Here is a 22364-nt window from a genome sequence, read left to right as displayed (position 1 = left end):
TCAGCCTGACAGGGAGAGAGAGCGAGTGGGAGAGCAACACACTATGAGAGTCACGCGGCTTGAGCTTCCACCTCACACTCTTACCTGCCGTTGCGCTGATTGGACACATCCTGCCAGAACACTCGACATATGACTCACAACTTGCTCAAGTAGGGTGCAATCTGGGTAATGTAGTCCAGAGGCCAATGCTGCAGCCGCACAAAGAGAGAGAGCGAGAGAGAGAGAGAGATAGAGAAAGGGAGAATTGGGGATCAGAGAAATAGGTGCAGGTTTGTAATGGGCTGATCTTAGCTGCTGAATTGGCCTAACTGGTTCATAATGGGCCCGTGATTGACTCCACACCAGCAGAAATGTTTAACATACTCTCGGCTCGCTCGGTTGTCATGGGAATCTGAGCAGTGGGAAAAAGAAGAAAATGAGACCGTCTGTGTGTGTGTGTGTGTGTGTGTGTGTGTGTGTGTGTGTGTGTGTGTGTGTGTCTGAAGTGTCCATATGTGTAAAGTTGCATGTGTTGCTCATGCAAAGCTAGAAATCTCCATTATAAAAATATAGTGCACTCTAACAGCGCCAGTATATAAATGCTTTATGTGGATTATTAATGTGATAATGCATATTATCTGAGAGTAATATTTTCAAAATATTGTTTTGGTGTGTCCATCCCTAGGAAAGGGCTTTGCATACTGATTGTTGGACTAAGCTTCTTAGATGCTGCTACTCCTTGAGTTTCCTCACACAAACTGCCAATGAATAGTCAGCAAGCCCACTGGTACAGTAATCTAACTTCCTCCAATGGACGCAATGCTGGCCGCTCAACGGCAAGCTGTCTCCTTGTCCAGATCTGGAGATGGGATGGGCTAATGCTGTCTCCTTGTCCAGATCTGGAGATGGGATGGGCTAATGCTGTCTCCTTGTCCAGATCTGGAGATGGGATGGGCTAATGATGTCTCCTTGTCCAGATCTGGAGATGGGATGGGCTAATGCTGTCTCCTTGTCCAGATCTGGAGATGGGATGGGCTAATGATGTTTCTCTTTCTCTCCGTCCTCTCCCTTCTTTTCACTGGGGGAGGCAGGGGAGGAGGGGATAGACAGATCATTATCTCTTTGAGCTGGAGAGTGAGAGCAATACACAACTGATTTGGCCCAAGGAAGTAGAATGAGCCTGTCTTTCTCTCTCACACATACTCGCTCTCTCTCTCTCTCTTTTACACACACACACACACACACACACACACACACACACACACACACACACACACACACACAAATGACTGAAAATAACTTGAATTGACAGTATGTGAGAACAGGAGAGAGCTGGCACACCCCACCCTTGTTCGCCTGACCCCCAACCCAACACACACACACACACACACACACACACACACACACACACACACACACACACACACACACACACACACACTAAAAATGGAGAAAGGGGGATATAAATAAATATAAAACTAGAAAGATCATTCCCTTCTTCCTCTGACATTTGATAGCTTTTCTTTCTTCTATTTTGTTCTACGTCTCTCTCTTTCTTTCTCTCTTTCTTTATCTCTCTCTCTCTCTCTCTCTCTCTCTCTCTGTCTCTCTCTCTCTACACTCACGCTTCCCACGTCGGGGGAGGATTCTAGGGATGATTGCTTGCTGATAATGGGACGAGGTCAGCCCACACCGGTGTCATCCTCCGAAGGATGATCCCTGCCTGTTAGCTCTGTCAGAGATGTCGGAAAGACAGGGAAAGATAGAGATAGAGAGAGAGAAAGAGAGAGGGTGGGGTGGGGTGGGGGTGGCGGGAAGATGAAAAGATGAAAAGAATGATAGAATGACTAGATAGAATGAAAGGAAGACAGTAGGAGAAATAAAAGACAGTCTCAAAGTAAAAGAAACAGGCTGTGTGAATGATCGGGAGGGAGAGGGGTGTGCCTGGATAGATAGACAGAGAGACCAAGAGAGAGAGAGAGAGAGAGAGGAGGGAAGGAGAGAGAATAGAAAGGACCACAAGGCTGAGCGATTTCTTGCCATAAGCTGCAGAGCTGATGATCTCACCCCTTCGACTAATGGTCACGCCACTCATCCTTTCTCTTTCTCACCCTCTCCTTCTCTCACTCCATCCTTCCCTCCCTCCCTCCCTCCTCCAAGTCACTCTCCACTGCAACATTAAAGGCTTGCAGTATTTAGCACCACTCTTTATGGCAGCTCACAATCTCTCTAAGGAATACTACCACATCTGTGTCAGAGAGATGGAGGGAGAGAGAGAGAGACAGAGAGAGAGAGAGATGGAGGGAGCAGGAGAGTGGTGTGGGAGAGAGAGAGAGGAAATTCCTTTTCATCTTAATTCATTGTAATGATACCAATCAAATGCAGTCCAACTATGTTTATTGCATAATAATGGCATGTTGTGAGACAGTGTATATGATCTGACTAATGTCTCTCAGGTTTCAGTTGGCACTGGAGTCTTAAATCAAATTCTGAGAGTCTGTGTGTACACATGATTTCATTAGGAAGCAATAGTGACAAGATAATGGTTACAAACAACCCAGTGCATTCTGTGCCTCTCCCTGATTCAGGTGTTTTTCTTTAGGGCCACAAAATGTAAACAAATACAATCATGTATTATGTAGTGTAATGTATTCAGCAAATGCCTGCAATAAAGTATCCAATACAAAGGACAACCATACAAATTATGTACCACTTTGTACCAACCATTTAGTAATGCCCTCAGAATGGCACTTTTAACCTATGTTATAACAAATTGTAAATGTAAAACACCAAATGCATGACTTCCCTTGTTGACTATCCAGTCACAAGTACAAAAGCAACTTTAGACCATAACCTCATTTTCCTAATTTTGCTTTTTAAATTGCTGGAACTTTTCTGGAATTAAGTAACACCCACCCCAACCCAAAGTCACCATACACACACACACACACACACACAGATACTTTATTCAATTCCACATTACAAGTAAATTTTCATTAGGAATCAAATGTTTTGAATGATCAAACAGATTAAACCATATCAGCACATTGTTATGTATGACAATACAATCTCAGGGGTACAGAAAACATCTCCTTTTCCAAATAAACATGCTTCCTATAATGGCTGAAATTGAGCAGTACTCATGCTCTGACGTTGTAGAGACACTGTTAACTTTGATAGGAGAGGTGCAGTTTGGAGACTGGAGGAGTAATTGATTTAGGAGGGAAGTGAGATCACGCCACTTTTTCCTCCCATCTCACTTGCTATTCTGAATGTTAATCAACGCTTAGTTCATATTATAGCATATTCTATTCTATATAACTCCAATCCACAGTTTTTCTTTTCTCCCTTACTTATAGTCAACATTGGTTTGCCTTGTAGACAAGAGGATATGATTCTTCAAGACTTCTGTTTTTAGTCCCTGTTTTTGATGTCAATTTTGTCTTTCATATTTATCATATCAATGATCCCGAGTTGTTTTTCAAGAGTGCAGATGAAGTAACTACACTATGAAATAATTATCTGACCTACACTTACTCCCTCACAAATCTTTTTTCCATCTATAATTCAAATCAAACCTCTGAAAACGGAAGTTTGAAATATTCCCCTACTGAGATCTGAGGACCATGGGATGGTTTGAGCGTCTGTAAATGGCAAGGCGCTGCTTGAAAGAGTCAGGAGCTTGTCTCTGCTTTGAGATGCTCTATGAGTTAGCTTTGGGGATGTGGAAGCGGGTGCGGCAGGATGGGAAATGTGTGCGTGTCTCAATGTGAACATCCTGCTATTTTCTTGCTACAGGAAGTCTTGTTCTTTTACTTGATCACACATTTCAAACTAGAGAAACACATACATGTGTGTTTATTATACATCAAACCAATATGAAAATGAATGACCTTTGTTAACTTTAAGGTCACAGCATATGTTACAGTGCCCATGTTATACTGGTTACTATGGTCACCGAATTCTATATCCTACAGTCTCTGGCTCTGTGCGTTGATTTATAGCCATACTCCTTCTGCTAACTGTGTTGGCAAGGTAGTAAGTTTTGTTCTACACAATCACAAAAGCCCTCGTAATTCGGCACATTTGTATTTGTAAGGTGCACTAGACGACCTGTTGAGCAGTCTTATGGGTGTAAGTCAATGAACACTGTAAACCTATTAATAGCATTAGAAAGCTAAGAAGTGACGTCTAGCATAACACTGGTATAAATACACAATCTCAACAAAGATAGGCTATAAGATATGAATTTCTGAAAAATTAATTCACAATATGAAAGTGTAGACATTATGCTGATAAGTTATGGCAAAGTGTTAAATTCAACAATTCAATTGTTTCCTAAACCTAGTGTTATAATTGCTCTATAACAAGTTGATGTTTGTCTCCATGTCTTTTGTCTTCCAATTTGTTTCTTCATGGGATTCAAGTGGTTTCCCAGGGTCAGCAGCGGTTCGTGGCATCTAGCAAGGTAGAGAAAAAAACATGACAAGGCGGGATATGCACAGGAATATTCTCTCATTTACCTGAAAAATCTGTAAAAGAAAAGCTCACACAAATCTAGTTCCCTGAGTCCTCCTTCTTCAGCCCCAGTTCCACCATTTGCAACGCTAACTCTCTCTCCCTCTCTCTCTCTCTCTTTCTCTTTCTCTCTCTCTCTCTCACCCCGGTTAATGTCACACATGGGATTTGTCTGGACGTGGGGTGGGTGCTTGTGGAAAGCCTGGGCTGCGTCCACACACCCACCAGCTTGCCTTCCTCTCTCCCTCTCTCCCTGGCTGGCTGGCTGGCACGCCCCGGGGGAAGAGCCATCATGCTGACTGGAGCCCTCCGCACCGTTATGACTTGCAGGCCTGTCTTGGGACAGCCTTCAAAAATACCCCCCTCTCCGCATAACCCCATTCCCACCGCCCAATCACCACCTCCTCCATCACCCCACCGGCACAGCGCTCGGCAAAGACGGACTGTCAGCGAGGCCCATATCGTGCTGTGCCCCCCACCCCACCCCACCCCACCCCACTGTGCCCTTTTGCCCTTGTCTTGTCTTGACACAGCGTGTGTCTAATGCATAGGGGAGCTGCAAATGCAGCAGCAGTTGCTCAGACGGAGCCAGGCTTGTGCCCACACATCATGTGAAGAGACCACATGGCTCATGAAAGGTCCACCATGACTGATCTGTGGGAAGCCATTTTGTGGAGGGCCTTCACAGAGGAGTCAAATAGCATAAAACAAGCCCATTATTCATCCAATGAGGCTGAGCTTGTTATTCAATTTCCATTTAAATTTTATTTGTGGTTGTTTATCTGTTTCACTTCATGATTACACCGTTATTTGTTTTAATTATGCTGTTGTTTTGACATATGCAATTGGTTTAACATATATTTGCCTACTGTATATACATTACATAAGATCCTTTACTTGTGACACAAATGAGCTGGGCATATTCTGAGAGAGCTTTGGAACTGATGTCATCATCTCTTGGCGAGACTGGGCCACTCACTCCCTGGCTCCAGGGCAGCGATGGAGTCCTTGTCTGGGCCAGCGCTGCAAACACAAGCCCCTGTGTGCTCCAGTCTCAATGACCCACTGCACACTGCCAGCAAGCCTGGCCCTGTTCTCTTGTCTTCTGCTGGGTGGGCTCTGGCTAGGTTAATGCACTCCGGAGGCTGACGTCAGCTTGCAGTTGTGAGGAAGGTGGTGATGGTGGGGTTGGGGGTTGGGCGGGAACGGGGAACAGGGGCAGGATGAAGCCGGGATAAGGGGTTAAGCTGTGTGCAGAGGTCAAGTGCCGGCAGAGGGTCATGGTCATGGCATGTTGAGATCCTTGTTCCTGTAAACAAAGGCTTGGCTTATCCGAGGGAGTCTGTGCTGGGGGGCTTTGCTTTACACTGGGACAGTGACGAGAACGCTCAGGGAGCTCACACACATAATCACACACTCTTACATACTTTAGTATGAGTGCACACTCATGGACACACACACACACACACACATACACACACACACACACACACACACACACACACATAAAATGTCATAAAAACACAGGAACACACATAATCACATACAGTATAGAAGCCTAATCATGCAGTGATACACACATCTCCACAAGATACACACACACACACGGTGTGACTGCGGATGATTCCATTCTGCTGATTGTGTATGCACGGAGGTGCTGTGCGACCTGCTAATTGGTGGGCCTGACACAGTGTGATTAGTTCCCACTGCAGGCACGGGCTAGGGGCCGCAGGCTCTGACATTTGTGACAATTGACAGGGCTGATCTCCACTGATTTAGCAGCTGAGCAAGGTGTGCATACGTGCAAGGTGTGTGTGTGAGGTGTGGGGTGTGTGTGTGTGTGAAAGAGACCCTGAGAGGGCATTTGTATGAATTGAGCATATGTAGGTCAGAGCATGTGTTGAAGCAAAGAGTGAAAGGGTTGTCATAACCACCTGGCTCAAAGTAGCTGTGACATTAAATGGGAGACCACACTGTAGCGATATGTTCAATAATATAAATTTATTTTAACATTAAAAGATAAAGTCAGTATAGTGAATGGAAAAGGATAGTGTAATGCAAAGTGTGTCTAGGGTTGATCAAACAAAAGTGTAAAACGCGACGTTGGTGTGAGGAGCGATGGGCTAAGGCTCTCCCCAGCGGAGCAGCCACGGAGTGACCAGGAACCAGGCCAGAGCTTCAGAGCAGAGAGCGTCCATTACCCATGAGGTCTTCTTTATAGGACCACCCATTACTCCCAGCACCAATGGGCACACCATGATCTGCAGATTAGTAACAAGGCAGCACAGACCAAAGGGGCAGAGCCCCAACAGGCATTAGAGAAGGTGTGATGCTGGGAATGACCAGCAGGGCCTTAACAGGGTGTTGGTTAGTCTCTCTGTCAGGGCGAGATGTGTATATGGCTGTGTGTCTATGTGTGTGTGTGTGTGTGCGAGTATGTGTCTTTATCAACAGACTGTGTGTAATTGTCACCGCCACACTGTCTCGGCACAAAGCGAGTACTCTGTCATTTTTCTTTCACACATTCTCGGCTACCATTCTATCCCTCATGCTCTTCGTTTATCACACACACACACACATGCACACACACACACACACACACACACACACACACACACACACACATACTGACTCCTACTCTTGGTTAGACTTCTCAATCTTTTTTGTGGCTGTAGGTGTGATGAGCAGTCGTCAGCAAGTAGGGGAACTGACACACACTCAATCTAGACCCCTCCTCAAGCACTTACATCTCAGCACCTCTCTCTTGTGCTTTGTGTGGATGTGCAGGTGTGGGAGCATGCACAGTACTTGCGTATGAGTCAAGTTTGTGTGTGTTTCTTTGTCTGGCTGCTGTCTGTATGTGTAGTGCACCTTGATTTCAAAATGAGTTGTCCCGTCAGCACTAATTAATTGCGAATAACTACAGACACACACCACAACACTCCCACCCTTGTGTGAGTTTATGTGTTTGTGTGTGTGTGTGTGTGTGTGTGTGTGTGTGTGTGTGTGTTTGTGTGTGTATGTATTTATAATGAATTTGTGTTCCTGAATGAATGTTTTTTGTTGTTGTTGTTGTTTTGTTGTGTGTGTGTGAGTGTGTGTGTGTGTGTGTGTGTGTGTGTGTGTGTGTGTGTGTGGTTGTGGTGGAGGGGTCGTGTGGGGTGTATTGTGTGGGTTTGTTTAGTACGCTTCTGTGCTTGACTGCTTTCGCTTGGAGGAAGCTTGCCCTCTAGTGTGCAGTAACCAAGAGCAACAAGCAGCGGCTCACCTCTCAGACAATGCACACTGTGTGTGTGTGTCTGTGTGTGTGTGTGTGTGGCAGCAAAACAGAACCACAATGAACTTTAATGCCTGCTTAACCATTAAAATGGCATGAAATCTCTCTCTCTCTCTCTCTCTCTCTGTATCTACATATCTACCTATCTATCTATCTATCTATCTATCTATCTATCTATCTATATGTAGTGTTTCTTTCTCTCTCCATTGTCCTGTACATACAATAAGATTCATCTGTGCTTGCTACAAGAGAGTGGCTCTGCCCCCAGTGACAATGCCTTGTTCTTTTGCGCTGCAGATAGCTGTGTAATGAGAGTGTTCCACTAGAATTAGATTGAATTGAACATCAGAATGATCAGAGGGGGGGGGGGATGTAGAAAATATTCATGAACCAACTCAGGTTGTGGTTTGGAAAGTGTCTCGATTTGTGATATTTTCTTCGTATTTTTTTATTTTTTTTTCTGTCTGTGTGCATGTGTATTTCACCACATCTCCCTCTCTCTCTCTTTCTCTCTCTCTCTCTCTCTTTTTCTCTCTCTCTTTCATGATTTTTCACATGCATACACTTAAATGCTCTGACTCTCCCACAGTCTGTACCCTTGTGACACACACACACACACACACAGACACACACACACACACACACACACACACACACACACACACACAGAACCAGACAGACAGACACACAATCACACAGTCAGAAACACAGACACACACATACAAACATGCCCACTCTCACTCTCCCGCTATCTAATTCCCTTTTGACAGACTTACACACACACACACACACACACACACACACACACACACACACACACACACACACTCATACATGCTCTCACTCTCTGTGACAGACACACACACACACACATGGCTGGTTTTGATGGCCTTACAAGGTGACATGGACTGTTGATAAGCAACGTGGTGACGGCATGGTGACAGGTGGGAGCACTAGTGCGACTGGAGCGGGGGTTGTGTCATAGTGCAAGGCCAAATAACGTCACATGGAAATGCATGGGAACTAGCACAGGGAGTCATGGGGAAGAGAAGCCATAACAACAAGGTGTTATGGTGACTGAGGCACTGAGCCAAGAATGACCCAACCAAGGGCTCATTTTTATACAGTATATCCAATAAAACCAGGAATGGAACCAGGAAACCAGGAAAGGAAACAGGAAACCAATCACAATCAACAACTGTAATCATGCAACTGTTATGGCAATCAATCAATTCAGGTATACATTAATAAATAGATTAAAAAAATAATAATTTATTTGTGCCTGGTTTGTAGGACATTTACCTTTTCTGACCTTTTTTTGTGAAAGAGCCCATCATGTCACAAAGGATTATAAGGACTTTGAAGTGAAGTCTTTCTACTGACAAAACACCAGATTTGACAGCAATTTAATTCATTTTGTTTCTCCCCCATCTTTTGTGATACTATTAGAGGTGTGACAATGCAGTCTTTCATTATATGATATTAGTAGTTGTTATCAGGATCCTCTTTTCATTTTAGCTGACGAGGAGGGAAAATTGTATTCTTTCATGAATACTAGGGATGTCAAAGAGAATGAAAGCATACTGTGCTATTAATTCAATTCCAAGGGAAATGGTCAGTCGCAAGAAGCTGTCTGCCATGGTAGAAATGTCCTCCTCCAGAGGGTTTGTCATATAAGATGTCTATCAGATTATAATTTTAACCCACTTTCCTTAGTTAGTATATGAAGAGAAATGAGTTATAAAATAGACATTTCTATGTAGACCTTTATTGTGTAACACTAATGTAGATAAATCATCTATTCATTTTATATAGGTTATTTACTGTAGGAATAGTCCACTACCTATATGTATCCTGACAAATGTAGGCCTATTTCATGACTGTATCAGATCTTTGAATGGAAATAAACAGCAAACTCTAGTAGAAGTGACCTCTGAGTTTTAAAAAGTAAGGATTTGCTTCTTCTGTTTTTTTTCTTCCGCATTTAGAAGGGGAAGGATTTCTCGAATTGGTGCTTATCCTCTCTGTAGTCGAGTTTGTTGATTTGTTATTTTCCTCCAACAAACTGGATAAATAGCGATTTAGCCAAGTCCCTTCGAATTAGAATTAGAGGTTTTATTTGACAGGGCGCTTTGGACTCGAGCCTTTGAATCTAATGGTGGGCTAACTAATCCCGATGATCGACTCTGAGCTAAAGTCACTGGCCTGTCAAGTGTTTTCCACGCCAAGTGCGAAGGGCGCTGCTTTGCCATTCCCGGCTATTTGCACCATAACAAACACGCACCGAGGGGATGTGTTGATGTTTACATACAAAACCTCTGAACCATATAAAGAGGGTTGTCTCCTCTGTGATGCTGTAAATCACAGTGCAACAGCTAGGCCTATCACTAATAAGTGTAAGGGCACATATTCTGCATATTATAATGCGGTGTCTGTTTTTTTAGGTATGTTTGCCACTCTGCGTTGGTAGTAGAGGTGAGGAGTCAGATGTTACATCACAGCACAAGCTGCAAATATTGTGAATGAGTTTAAATAATCCTTTAATCAGGTCTTTTCTCGCTATATTGATTCATGTCAGTGATTTTCTATTTGTTTGTCATTTTGTCCTTATCATAATCAATCTCACTGGTCTGTATTAATATTTAGTCAAATATTCAGCATAGGTGAACTGGTTTGGTCTGCTTCAGTTTGATATGGCCTTTGCTGCCCTTCAGCCTTTCACATGCAACCACCAATTTACTTTTCCTTAAAATGAGAAGGAAGCAAACATTATATATACAGTATAGGGGAGGGGGGGGCAATAAGACTTAGTACATGCCAGCCTGGAGTGGCACAGCAGCACTACTCATACCCTGCCTCACTCACTGAGTGGGTGATGGATCATGTGGGCCCACTCCCCCCACACACACCCCACCCTGAGATGGGCGCTGTTTGCAGAGGTGCGCTTGGCACAGCGCAGCAATCTGCATGCTAATGTGGCCGCTATCTGCATCAGATAGGAATAGAAATTTACAAATTAACCCAAATACACTGGCTGGACGGAGCGGCCTCTGCTGCGCTGGGCTAATTTGGTTAGGATGGGATGACTGTGGGTCATCTAGCGCAATCAATCACATGGAGAGCCCAAAATGATATCATTAGCACAGAAGAAATGGACGAGGAAAGGAGAGGAGGGGAGAGAGAGAGAGGTGAGGAATGTATTGATCAAAATTAGAAACGGTTTCACCGTCGGCACCCCTGCTTTAAATTTCATCTGCTCCTTAATTTCCACTTGGCTCCAGCCTCTTTCTTGGAAACTGTCAATTTTGGTTTGAATAATGCATACGTGTGTTGACATTGCTGCTTGCTGGCTCAAGGAAGATTAGTTATTCTTAAGCACATTGAAGCAAAGACTTTAGACCTAATTTTACATAGAAATTACAGTGACCATATTATATTATTTTTGAGACTGTACATTTACTGTAGTCATAGAGAAAACTAAGCAGCCCTCCTGGAAATAGTTTTTCAATAAATCCTTGTTTAATGTTTGTGCTTCATTTATCTTATTCATTAGTTCAATATGGGAAGAAGTAGTGAAATCTGTGTTTATCTGTTATTTAACAAATCATGGAGACTCTGTTATTGTCTCAATAAGTATTTGGGCACATTGAAAATAACATTCTAAGAACATCCATGTTGAAATAGCCTCCTGCATTCATGTTGATTGGAATATAAAAGAATTGCGTTCAATGGTTCTCCATTGTATTGTTTTCGTTGGCAACCGATAATGGATTCCCAGCCGTGTAGAATGTGCAGTGGTAGCTATCAGTGTGAGGTGCGTGATTTAGGCTGGTTTAGTGTCTTTTGTCTTGCCTTGTTCCAACAATGGCCTCATGAGGGGTAATAGCATGGTCTCAGGTGTGTCTGAAGGGTGTTTGTGGAGGCTTGCATGGACATGCTCTGTAAGACCCAGTGCTGACAGAAACTGGGGAATGTGGGAATATGATTCCCCTGCTCTGTGCACTTCTCCAACATTTCACTGTTTTATTCTCTCGCTTCCTCTCTATCGCTGTATCCCTCATTCTCTCTATGCCTCTCTTTCTCTCTCTCTCTTTCTCTCTCTCTCCCTCCCTCCCTCCCCCTCTCCCTTCCCCTCCCTATGAGCCATCTCATTTGTGAAATTCATTTTCCTGTCAGCATGGCTCAGTCTCTAATTCATCCCCTATGATTCTTCATGTCGGGGCCATAATGCCCTTCTCTGCGCGGCATCTCACAGACCCATTATCTGGACTGATAGGGACAGACTCTTAGTACTTGGTCTGGTCTCTTCTCTTTCTGTGTGTGTGTGTGTGTGTGTAGGGTACTAGCATAGTAATCAACCCATCCAAAGGGTCCCATCTCAATCAGGACATAGAAATCATCCCTGATGGATTTAGTGTCCCTCTGTGTGCGATAAGGGGGCCCGGGCTCACGCGGAGCCGACACCGTGTGTTCTTATTAGGAGGCAGAAAGATGGAGCAGATGCATCCATGGGCACCATTCAGTGCCTTTAATAAGGCCAAGGGCCAGCTAGGGCCTGTCAAAAGAGTCGGGTAGAAAAAAAAAGAAAGAAAACAGAAAAGGAAAAAAAGGACATGCTCGTGCTACAAAATGGCCCCCAGTTTGGCTGTCATTACATGATTGTAAGCACATTAACTTGAGTGGTTATAAAAGGCAAGCACTGGAGAGAGACAGCCACTGAGGATGATGCACTACCTCATCTAGCTTTCTTGTCATCAGTGTTGGGAATAAAACGTTGATGTGTATTGACACACAAATCAATTATTTTGCTGTAAATCTCATATGACAGCCTCTTTTCAGACAGTAACTGTATATAAAGCCTGAGACCACAGATCCATGCATTTACACAACACACAAATGCACATATACCCACATGTACCAAGGCTATAACATATTCTAGATAGATGCATAAGTCAATAGGCTGCAGCACCTTCCATTGAGTTCAGTATTGATAAGGAGAGAGGTCCTATAAAGCAGTGACTTGTGGGATATTGGAGTACCAAATGAGGCATGTTATTAAAGTGACCAATGGTGCAGAGGTTGTATGAAAATCAAATGAACCAGCTAACTGTAATAACTCCCCAGCTGCATATATACTTACAGTCAAACTTAAATAGTTCCCATAGATACTATGAACTCAAATATGATTATCTCAACGGAGATATGGTCTCCCTCTACCTTGTCAGAAAATCTGAGGTAAATCAGACTTGATTTTTTAAGTTATCAGAGCAGACTCACAGACAGATGGAAAGACAGACAGATGGATCCAATTACAATGCCCTTTGTCAGCTATTTCAGGCAAGAATAAAAAAACAATTTTCAAATCTAATATTCTGTGATGTTGTGCACAATGATATGACAATCCTGAAACCTGATCTGTGACTTTCAACAATAGCTTTCCCCTTTAGGCAATCATCAATACTTCATATGTCCATCCCTAGAAGTGACGCAGAGCAGTAGTGGTAGCATGTGCATCCCCACCGGTGAAGTGCAGGGCAAAAGGGGGTTGGACACAACTTAAAAGAATGAGGTGCCTACACTCTGCTATACGTTTAATGTGCTGTAACGTTTCGACCCTACTGGGTCTTCCTCTGGCAAAAAAAGACAATAAACGCATGGGAGAAATAGCAGAGTGCATAGCAGAGTGCAGGCACCTCATTCTTTTATGTTGCATCCCTAAAAGTGAGTCAGTTTATGCAGCATGGTTTCAGAGTGTGATGCTAACTACGAAGCTCAAAGACCACAACCTGATGTATTTTTAAACACTCAAGGGTTGCATCGAAGGTTCAAATGCAATCAGCCAATAACTGTAGCCATCCAAAAAGATTGCATTACCTGTGGTACATGCATAAAACATGGTGCACATCTGAAATACCCTCCAACCTCCGATGTTCAGAGTGTAAGCCTTTCAAAACAGATGGAGGTGTTGGAACTGGCATCTTCTGTTTATGAATACTGAGAGCGTTGACAGCATACATTGGTTCATGTGTCTATGATGACTGAATTTAAAATTCCTTCCACGATGGAGTGAAATCAAAGACTTTAGTTATTGAATGTCGTTCAGCCTTAAAATGCAGTTTTGGTGATATCCATGTGTGTGAAGATCTTTTTTTCTGAACCAGTTTGTGCAGCTTTTCGCAGTGTTAGACTTATCACCGATGGCGTTTTGGAAGATTCATCCGCTCATCTCTCTCATCTCATCTCTCTCTTCCTACCTCTCTCTCTCTCTCTCTCTCTCTCTGTCACCATCACCATCCTCCTCTCCACAAGCTTCAAAAGGAAAACTCAGTCAGTCATCATTATTGCTGGGAAGCAAGTAAGTGAATAAACAAGCAGCAGGCCTTTTCAAGTTCAGAGATGGGGCTGCATACAGTAGTGGGAGACACAGATAATCCCAAGCCATGTCTAAATTGTACATTTAATCCACTCCTGGAAGAATGTAAGGCTGAGAATGTATCTCTCTCTCTCTCTCTCTCTCTCTCTCTCTCTCTCTCTCTCTATTGGCATGACATGACAAGGTCACTCCTATTGCCAAAGCAGTTATTATTTAATATAGAATCTGAACACATATACATATCAATAGATTTCCATTGTAAAAAATGCAATATGGGTGTGTATGCATGAATGTGTGTGTGTGTGTGTGTGTGTGTGTGTGTGTGTGTGTGTGTGTGTGTGTGTGTGTGTGTGTGTGTGTGTGTGTGTCTCTCTCTTGCTTTCTTTCTCCTCTCTTATCCACCTCTGTCACCTCTAGTATGGATGTGTCTAATCATTGTTTATTTCATTGGTTCTGTCTTTCTGTCTTTTATTTCCTGCTGTCATGTGTTTGCTGTTTAAATGAACTCATTCTTTTCCCCCACAAATGCCTTAAATAATGAGGGGTTAGGTTTACATGTTGAGCTCACAGTGTATGCACAGACAGTTGAAAGAGATGGGCGAGTAAAGGAAAAAGAGCTTTCCTGTGTGTGCAGTCTCTTCCCATATACAATTGGCTATTTCAAATATAGTGCATGCAGTACAGTGTCTCCAGGGACAAACCTGGAGTTGCTGCGGAGTCTTGGAAGACAAGACCCAAAGGAGTTGTAATGCTCTTTTGGCCTTAAAGAACTGAAGGTGTAGTGAGAAACAAGGCTGTCAGGAGGAGAAGGAGGTGGTAGTGGTGCTGAGCGCTTGTGTGGAGGGGAATGGGGAAAAGCACCTTTCCTCTTACCTTAACAAGGATTAAAAAACAAACAACCCAGCATTTCCCCTTTGTTTTCCCGTGACATAAATTAGCACCTGCTTGCTGGTGCTTGACATGCATTAAACATGGCCTTGTTTTTAATGGACTCATGTGGAGTTCCACGCAATTAGCTCTCTGTTCGAGCGAAAGTTTCTCACCACAAAGACTAATCTCTTGCTGAAAGTTGTGTGGACCAAATGAGCACGCATCAACCATGTACAACCACCTCTCAGAGATTTCCTGTAGGAATTCTCCCTGCTTTTTTGAACATATGTGGTTCATTATAAAATGTCTGAAAATCATCACTAGTGGAATATTTCAATTAGGAGACAGGAGATTAGGCTTGATTCTGCAAGCTGTGATTGTGATGAAAGGTTGTTGACATTTGAGCTCATCAGTCAATCAGATTACAGCCCTCCAGGGCTAGACTGGGACTAAAAAATGGCCCGGGCATTTTTGGCCATGGCGGCCCACCATGATTATTTATACGATATGCTGAGGCACACGACATATACTAGAGGATATATGCGTACATTTATCATCCATTTCGGGAAAGCAATGTTTCACTAATATTACATGATAATATACTGTTATCACCTGCAAACTATAACTTTATGGCAAGCTAAAATAACACTGTAAGTTGGACACCGAGTCTGCTCATAGCATTATTTTAAAACAAAGGCTATTAACACACACACACACACACACACACACACACACACTAGGGTGACCACCTCCAAACCAGCAAGGACGAGGTTGTGCACAAAACTCTATAGGCTACTATTATGCATGTTTTAAGTCTGACTGAATTAAATGAGTCCTGTAATTATTTCCTATGTTGAGCATTTACACACTTTTAGCCCCTATCTCCCCAGATACTATTAAGTGAAGATACACACATCCCAAAACATTTTCATTGTTACGGGCTATCATAATTTCTGCGTCATTCTAGTGTCTTTCTGAGTGCGTGCGTAGCCTATACGTGTGTGTACCTGCCTGTATGCGCACAGAAATGTGATAGGGTTGCTTGTTGTACTGCGTCAAGACTGACAACAATTTCGACCAATCATGACTGACTTCAGATCTCAAAAAGTTGAGTGCGTTTTGAGGCCGACCACTCGCTGATTTGTTGTGGATAACTTATTTTATTTTTTCTCCTCTCCGCGTCGACGACTACGGAGCCCTAGAGGTGTCATCGCAAAATGTTTTGCATGTTGAGAGAATGTGCGCTCGTTTTACTACATTGTGCGCTCGTTTTACTAAATTGTGCTCACGTTTAACTATATTGTGCACTCGTTTTACTAAATCGTACGCTCGTTTTACTAAATTGTGCGCTCGGTTTACTAAATCGTGTGCGCAATTTATTATATCGTGCTCTCGTTTTACTATAGTGTGCGCTCATTTTACTAAATTGAGCTCTCGTTTTAAGCATAGTAAAACGAGGGCACAATTTATTAAACGAGTGCACCATTTACTAAAACGAGGGCACGATTTACTTAAACGAGGGCACGATTTATTAAAACGAGAGCACAATTTGTGAACATGGTTATAGAACATTGTGTGCACGATCTACTTAAACGTGGCAACAATTTGTAAAACGTGCACTCAATATTGTCTTGACACATGTAAACATGAGCACGTTATAGTATATTCGAGATCTCGATCTACTAAAACGCACCCACAAATAATTAAAACGTGGGCTCGAAGAAATTAAATTGTGTGCACAAAAATGTAGTGTGGTGTCAAGGGGTATCTCCGGGAATGACATCGGGAGGTGTGTCGCTTGTAGTGACATAGGGGGAATCTCATTGTATTGCAACGTCTTAGTCTATACTGCTTTATGCCTGCCTATGTTGTTTTATATTGGTATGCACATGTGCACTTTACTTAAAGCAAGCAAAGATATGCTATGTCACATGATTATAAGGTATTATTAGATCGTGTGATATCAAGCATAAGTTGTTAAGATTCATCAGCACAGGAACCAGGGATTATATTTATGAGAAGGAAGTGGAGAATAAAGCGGAGTATTATGCATAATGAACTGAATTTTTAGTTTGGTATAACATTAGTTATGATGCCTTATGGGTCTCCATAGCTGGCGGTTGACACCACAGGTGCCCCTGCTATAAAGAGTAGAATTCCGCTATAAACCATCCTGACCACCTAAAGGCTTTAATTAGCTGCGGTTATCATCACATTACCAATATGAACTGTCACAGACAGCTGTAGGCCTAGTCCATGCCAAGGTAACACGAAGTTGCCACCACAGCACAGCGAGCGGTGAGAAAATGTCGGGAATTACTAAATGTGAGCACGAAATACATATTTCGAGAGCTCAAATTAGGCCTACAACGGGGTCACGTTTTATTAATTCGAGGGCTCAATTAAAGGAAAACGTGCTCACGTTTTATTATTTCGAGGGCTCAATTAAAGGAAAACGTGCTCACAAATTATCACGACCAGAAAAAATATCACTTAAAGTGAGCTCTCCCGGGCTCCGTAGACGACAATCGAATAGCGCAATGTAAAATGCAGATGGCTTCTTTGCTACTGATGCATGTTGCAGAGAAACGCTCAAATGCATGTCAATCGAAAGCGGAGGAACAGGTGGTCACCCAGCCCTCCACACACACACAACAGCCCTCCCTGCATGAAACGTCCCTCTTCATTCTGCTAACATTTACAATAGCTATTCTGACCTCTTCCTCAATTTGTCCCTGCTGGGTAACGTCTCTCTCCTCATCCTCCTCCTCCTCCGTAACGTCTCGCTCCACCTCCTCCGAATCCACCTGTACTTCTCCTTCCTCTGTGTCACTACACTGCACATCATACGTAACGTCTCCTCCTCCTCCGAATCCACCTGTAGGCCTACTTCGCCTTCCTCTGTGTTACTACACTGCACATCAAAGCTGTGTTCCATTCCTTCAGCCTGTGCACTCGATGTCGACGGCCCTGCACCCGCTGTAACAGTCGACCTTGGGGTGAACATTTCTGTGATTTTGACACATTTTGCTGCGTCCATTTGTAGCCTTTTTAGCCTTTTGTCTCGCAGCTTCTGTGTGCCCCCTTTGCGCTTTTGTGGTTTATTAGGCCTACTATCCATTTTCACAATTTCACAGACGGAAACTCACTTCTCTCCGCTGTCAGACAGCTCAAATGGCAAAATTTGATAACCCTGGGAGGGGGGAGGGGGAGGGCTGAGAGATGTCATTGGACTAGCCCAATGTCCGTCAAGAAAATCAACCAATGGGCCGCGTTTCGTGTCTTAAATACCGTCGCGGTGGATATTTTTTTAATTATTATTAAATTATGACAGCCCCGGCCCAAAAATGTGCGTCGGCCCACCGGGAATTGCCCGGTACGCCCGATAGCCAGTCCATGCCTGCAGCCCTCCCTTCTGTGCTCCTGAATCCACATGTTCATTTGCTGGGATGCCACATACAGAGTCACTATATTTTTTCCCATTCACAGTATCTATATGTAATAGACAGCTAAAGGACCATCAGGAGCAATTCTGTATTGCATTCATGAAGTTCACCTAAAAAGCAACTTTTCATTAAGCATCAGCAGGAACTGAGCATTTGGTCCTGCAGATCCATGGTCCAAAAACGCATGTGATCAAAATCATTAAATGTTGCAGTGTTTTAATCTGTATTCTGCCAACTATGAATTAACATACATATGATTCAAAAAAATAATTAAATTACATTTTCATTTAATTTAATTAATATTTTGAATCATATGCATGTATTGTTTTAATCTGTTTTCAATATTCTGCCAAGCCACTATGAATTAACATGCATATGATTCCCACTATGTTGCACCATTCATAAGCTGCATTTGTTTTTACATGAAGAACACCAGACAGATAGTTTTAATAAAGACTTAAGCTTGTTCTGTGAGATTTCTTGTTCTGGATTTATGCTTTTGGACACATCAAACCCTTGGCATTAGGACAGTTCCAATTCTATTTAAATAGCCTGAGGCATTTTAAACAAGGCACCATCATCAATATTCATGACCATGCTGTATTTTGGGACTGAGATGTTGATTTTGAGTAAAGTTGAAGTTTGTTTACAAAGGAAAGAGAAAACTTAATAGCAATAAATTATAATCTGTTTATTCCTATTTTTTTTGTTGTTATTTTTTTCATAGACGGGCCCCTCGGACCACGCGGACTAGTGGAAGCTACAGAGATGTGCACCCAGGAGTGCCTGGTCCTCGGCCACTCTGACAACTGCTGGATGCCCCCAAGCCTTGGCTCCTTCCAGTCGCCCAAGTCACCTGTCTCCACCTTCGCCCATGAGAAGGACTGGTCCAAAGACAAGCTCCTCAACGGCCATACCCTTACCCGCAGCTGGAAGACCGAGGGGGGCCGGGACCAGTTCGGCGGAGAGCGCAAGCAGTTTGGCAGCTCGGAGGGACACTTCAACAGCAGCGCGCACATGGCGGACATCCCGCTGGCCAGCCTGAAGTCCTACCAGCCAACCTGTGGCCCTGACAGCCCTAAGGAACAGCAGCTATAAGGGCGGACCCCTCTCCACGGGGACCCGACTCTCGCCAGCTGTCTTGTCGATGTAGATCTATAGCATTTTTGATTTTTGTTTCTTTTCCATTTTTGGAGTTCTTAATTGTTTTCTTACTTTCCCCCGTGTCTTTCTTGATTTTTTCCTACTTTTAATTCAGGTGGACGCTACCCGCTCTGTGATAGTCGCGTGTGTGGAATTTTAGACTGCTAAGTTAGAATTGTGCTTGCGCCGGAAAGTATACTATGCGACTTCTTCATCGATGGTACCACTGACCTTTCCTCTCCTGGGTTTTTGCATTTCCGTGATTCTTCTCTATGAAACTCAAGGGATTTGCTGCAACATTTAAACTCACAAGTATATTGGTACCTTGTGTGTACCTCACCATGGACATGGATGGGAAGGCTCTACAGTAAAAATCATGACAAACTGAAGATGGGATATTCATATATTAAACAGTTAAAAAATATATGGCTGACCAATATATACAAATATTGTGATGTGGTTGTACTTGAGCTGTTTTGAGGACTATATTAATCTACACTGTCAAAGAAAATTGGAATTACAATTACGAGAGCATTGTACTAATTACACTGTTAGTGGACACTTGTTTAGTCTGTCATTGTTGGTGTGTTTGTAAATAGGACTTGATACTAACCAGTTTTATGTACTTGTAATATTCACATGGAATAGATCATTGCTGTCGTTAATTATTTTTCCCTTTCTTTCTTTTTTTTAAATGCCTTGTTTGGTTTAAGTCTATTGGGTTTCCTATTGGTGTCAACAAGCCAGAAGAGACTGTGTGATTAAACAGATTTTCCTTTCCTGACAGAAAAAAAACTAAAAGAAGTCTTGTGAATGAAGAACACAGATTATGAATCATGAAATTGCACAATACTGTTCAAATCTGCATACCATCAACTATGGCAACAAACCTGGCAAACTTATTTTTTCAAACTATTTTGTATTATTGATGTATAAGCTCGATTTCTACTTACGGCAAAAGAAAAGCGTGATGTCTTTTCCTCTAAACAAACAAAAAAGGCAAAATGATGTAACAGTTCAACAGCAATATATTTGTAAATGGCTAAATATTTTATTTAACTTAAAAAAAAAAATCACTATTGTAAAGGTTAAATCAGTCATGTCATTGAAGTTAAATTAGTGTTTGCGACCTCCGAATTAGAATTTTTCAATCATCCATGTTCATTCTGTCCAGTCTGCTATGTGAGGAAGAGTTGGTGTATACTCGCGATCTCATATGCTGTGCCTTCATGACCAGATTCCAAGCATTACACTGATCAGAGGACCCATGCTGGTGAGCAGGCAGCCCTCTGTGGTGGCTTCTTGTGCCATTCACAGTGAATGTTTGGCAGAAACCAACACATTTTCTCACCAGGAAAACACAAAAGAAGAAAAATATCAAAGAAAAAAAAAAGAAAGAAAGAAAATCCATGACTGAGATAACTGACACAATCACACACACACACACACACACACACACACACATAGACATAGACACACACATGGTCCAAAACGCATGTGAATAAAATAAGTCAAGCATTTGTGGGTGGGTGGGAGGGTTAGTAAAATGGGGCCGGGGAGCTCTGTGTTTTTCGCCATGTGATTTCTGTTTCTATTTCTTTCTCCATGTCTTTATTTTCTTTCTTTTTTCCAAGCCCTTCGCAAGGCATGGCAGCCAACAGAAACACACATGAAAAGCATGCTTAAAAAGAGAAAGCTTTAAATTGATTCCTTATTATGTTATTAAAATTGACTTTCATGCCTTTCTCTTGTTCTGTTGAAGAGGTTTTAATTAGTCCTCCAAGAAAGACATTTTGTACAGCACCTCCGCGTTTTATGTCACAGTATAAGGAGAAGAAAAAATGGAGAAAAAAGTGGGATGGAGTGAGTTGCTTAACTGCAGTATGTTTGTCAGTTGTGAGGGTGTTTGACATCATAGATATTTAAACAGTTAATCCTTGTTACTGCTCTACAGGTATCCAGCTATTGCAATAAATGTTTTAAATATCTCTATGCTTTGTCTGTGTATTCTATTGAAATGTACACCACCTATGGAGTGCCTATTTTTCAGCTTATCTGAACTGTCTGGAATATTGACTATGCGATTATTTATTCATTACTAAACAATGCATTCAATTATATATATTTAGTAGATGCCATCATGCAAAGAAAATGACAATGCATTGTACATATGCTATACATTCTCATCAGTATATGCACAACCTGGGTAACAAACCTCAGGGTTGACCTTGGGGTTGGTAATGCATTGCTCTACCAGATACTAGTGCCGTATTGCATTTCCATGGTATTCACTTTCATCCGTTCTGTGTTTTCATCATTCCCTTATTTGTGTAGTAAGGCAAAAAGAGTGCCAGAGACTGCTGTGTATTTTCTCTGTCCAGCTCTGCTTCCCTCCGTCCGCCCACTAAATTAGTCTGCCCTGTGTGCAACACATTGAGCCAAACCTGGCCAAACTTCTCACACATTTGCTCGCTCTTTCTTCCCGGCTGCCATGGCATAGTTTATTTGTTTGTTTGTTTGAGCGGCATAATGCCCGCTCCATCGGCATCCTTGTGTACCCAGCCCCCGCGCCTGAGCCTTGGCACAGTGGCGAAAAACGCTTGGAGGTTCATTTGCATGGCACAAGTACCCGGCGACGAGAGGCCAAGAACACAGTCTAGCCGTTGAAATAATTATATTTCCTTTCGATTCATTTCATTTTTCCCCATTTTTTCTCTCTTCCATTTTAGACTGTTTCTTCCCTCCCCCCACCATTTCC

At 42.7% G+C, this 22364-nt stretch overlaps 1 protein-coding gene across 1 annotated transcript in view; it reads left to right on the top strand.

The window, feature by feature from the left end:
- The window catches only part of pcdh9 (protocadherin 9), a 222119-nt gene extending 202558 nt beyond the window's left edge, over positions 1-19561 (top strand). Inside the window, exon 3 of the mRNA XM_076302738.1 lies at positions 19191-19561. Coding sequence (XP_076158853.1) covers positions 19191-19561 — 371 coding nt within the window. The remainder of the gene's footprint in view (positions 1-19190) is intronic.
- Positions 19562-22364: the final 2803 nt, after the last annotated feature.

The sequence above is a fragment of the Alosa pseudoharengus genome, unplaced genomic scaffold (genome assembly GCF_046254945.1).
Source record: "Alosa pseudoharengus isolate Yale_2024_CS ecotype anadromous, Long Island Sound unplaced genomic scaffold, YU_APseudo_1.1 YU_APseudo_1.1_scf_24, whole genome shotgun sequence".
Taxonomy (NCBI): Eukaryota; Metazoa; Chordata; class Actinopteri; order Clupeiformes; family Clupeidae; genus Alosa; species Alosa pseudoharengus.
The sequence above is the reverse complement of the archived record's forward strand: the minus strand, read 5'-3'. Positions and strand labels throughout refer to the sequence as shown.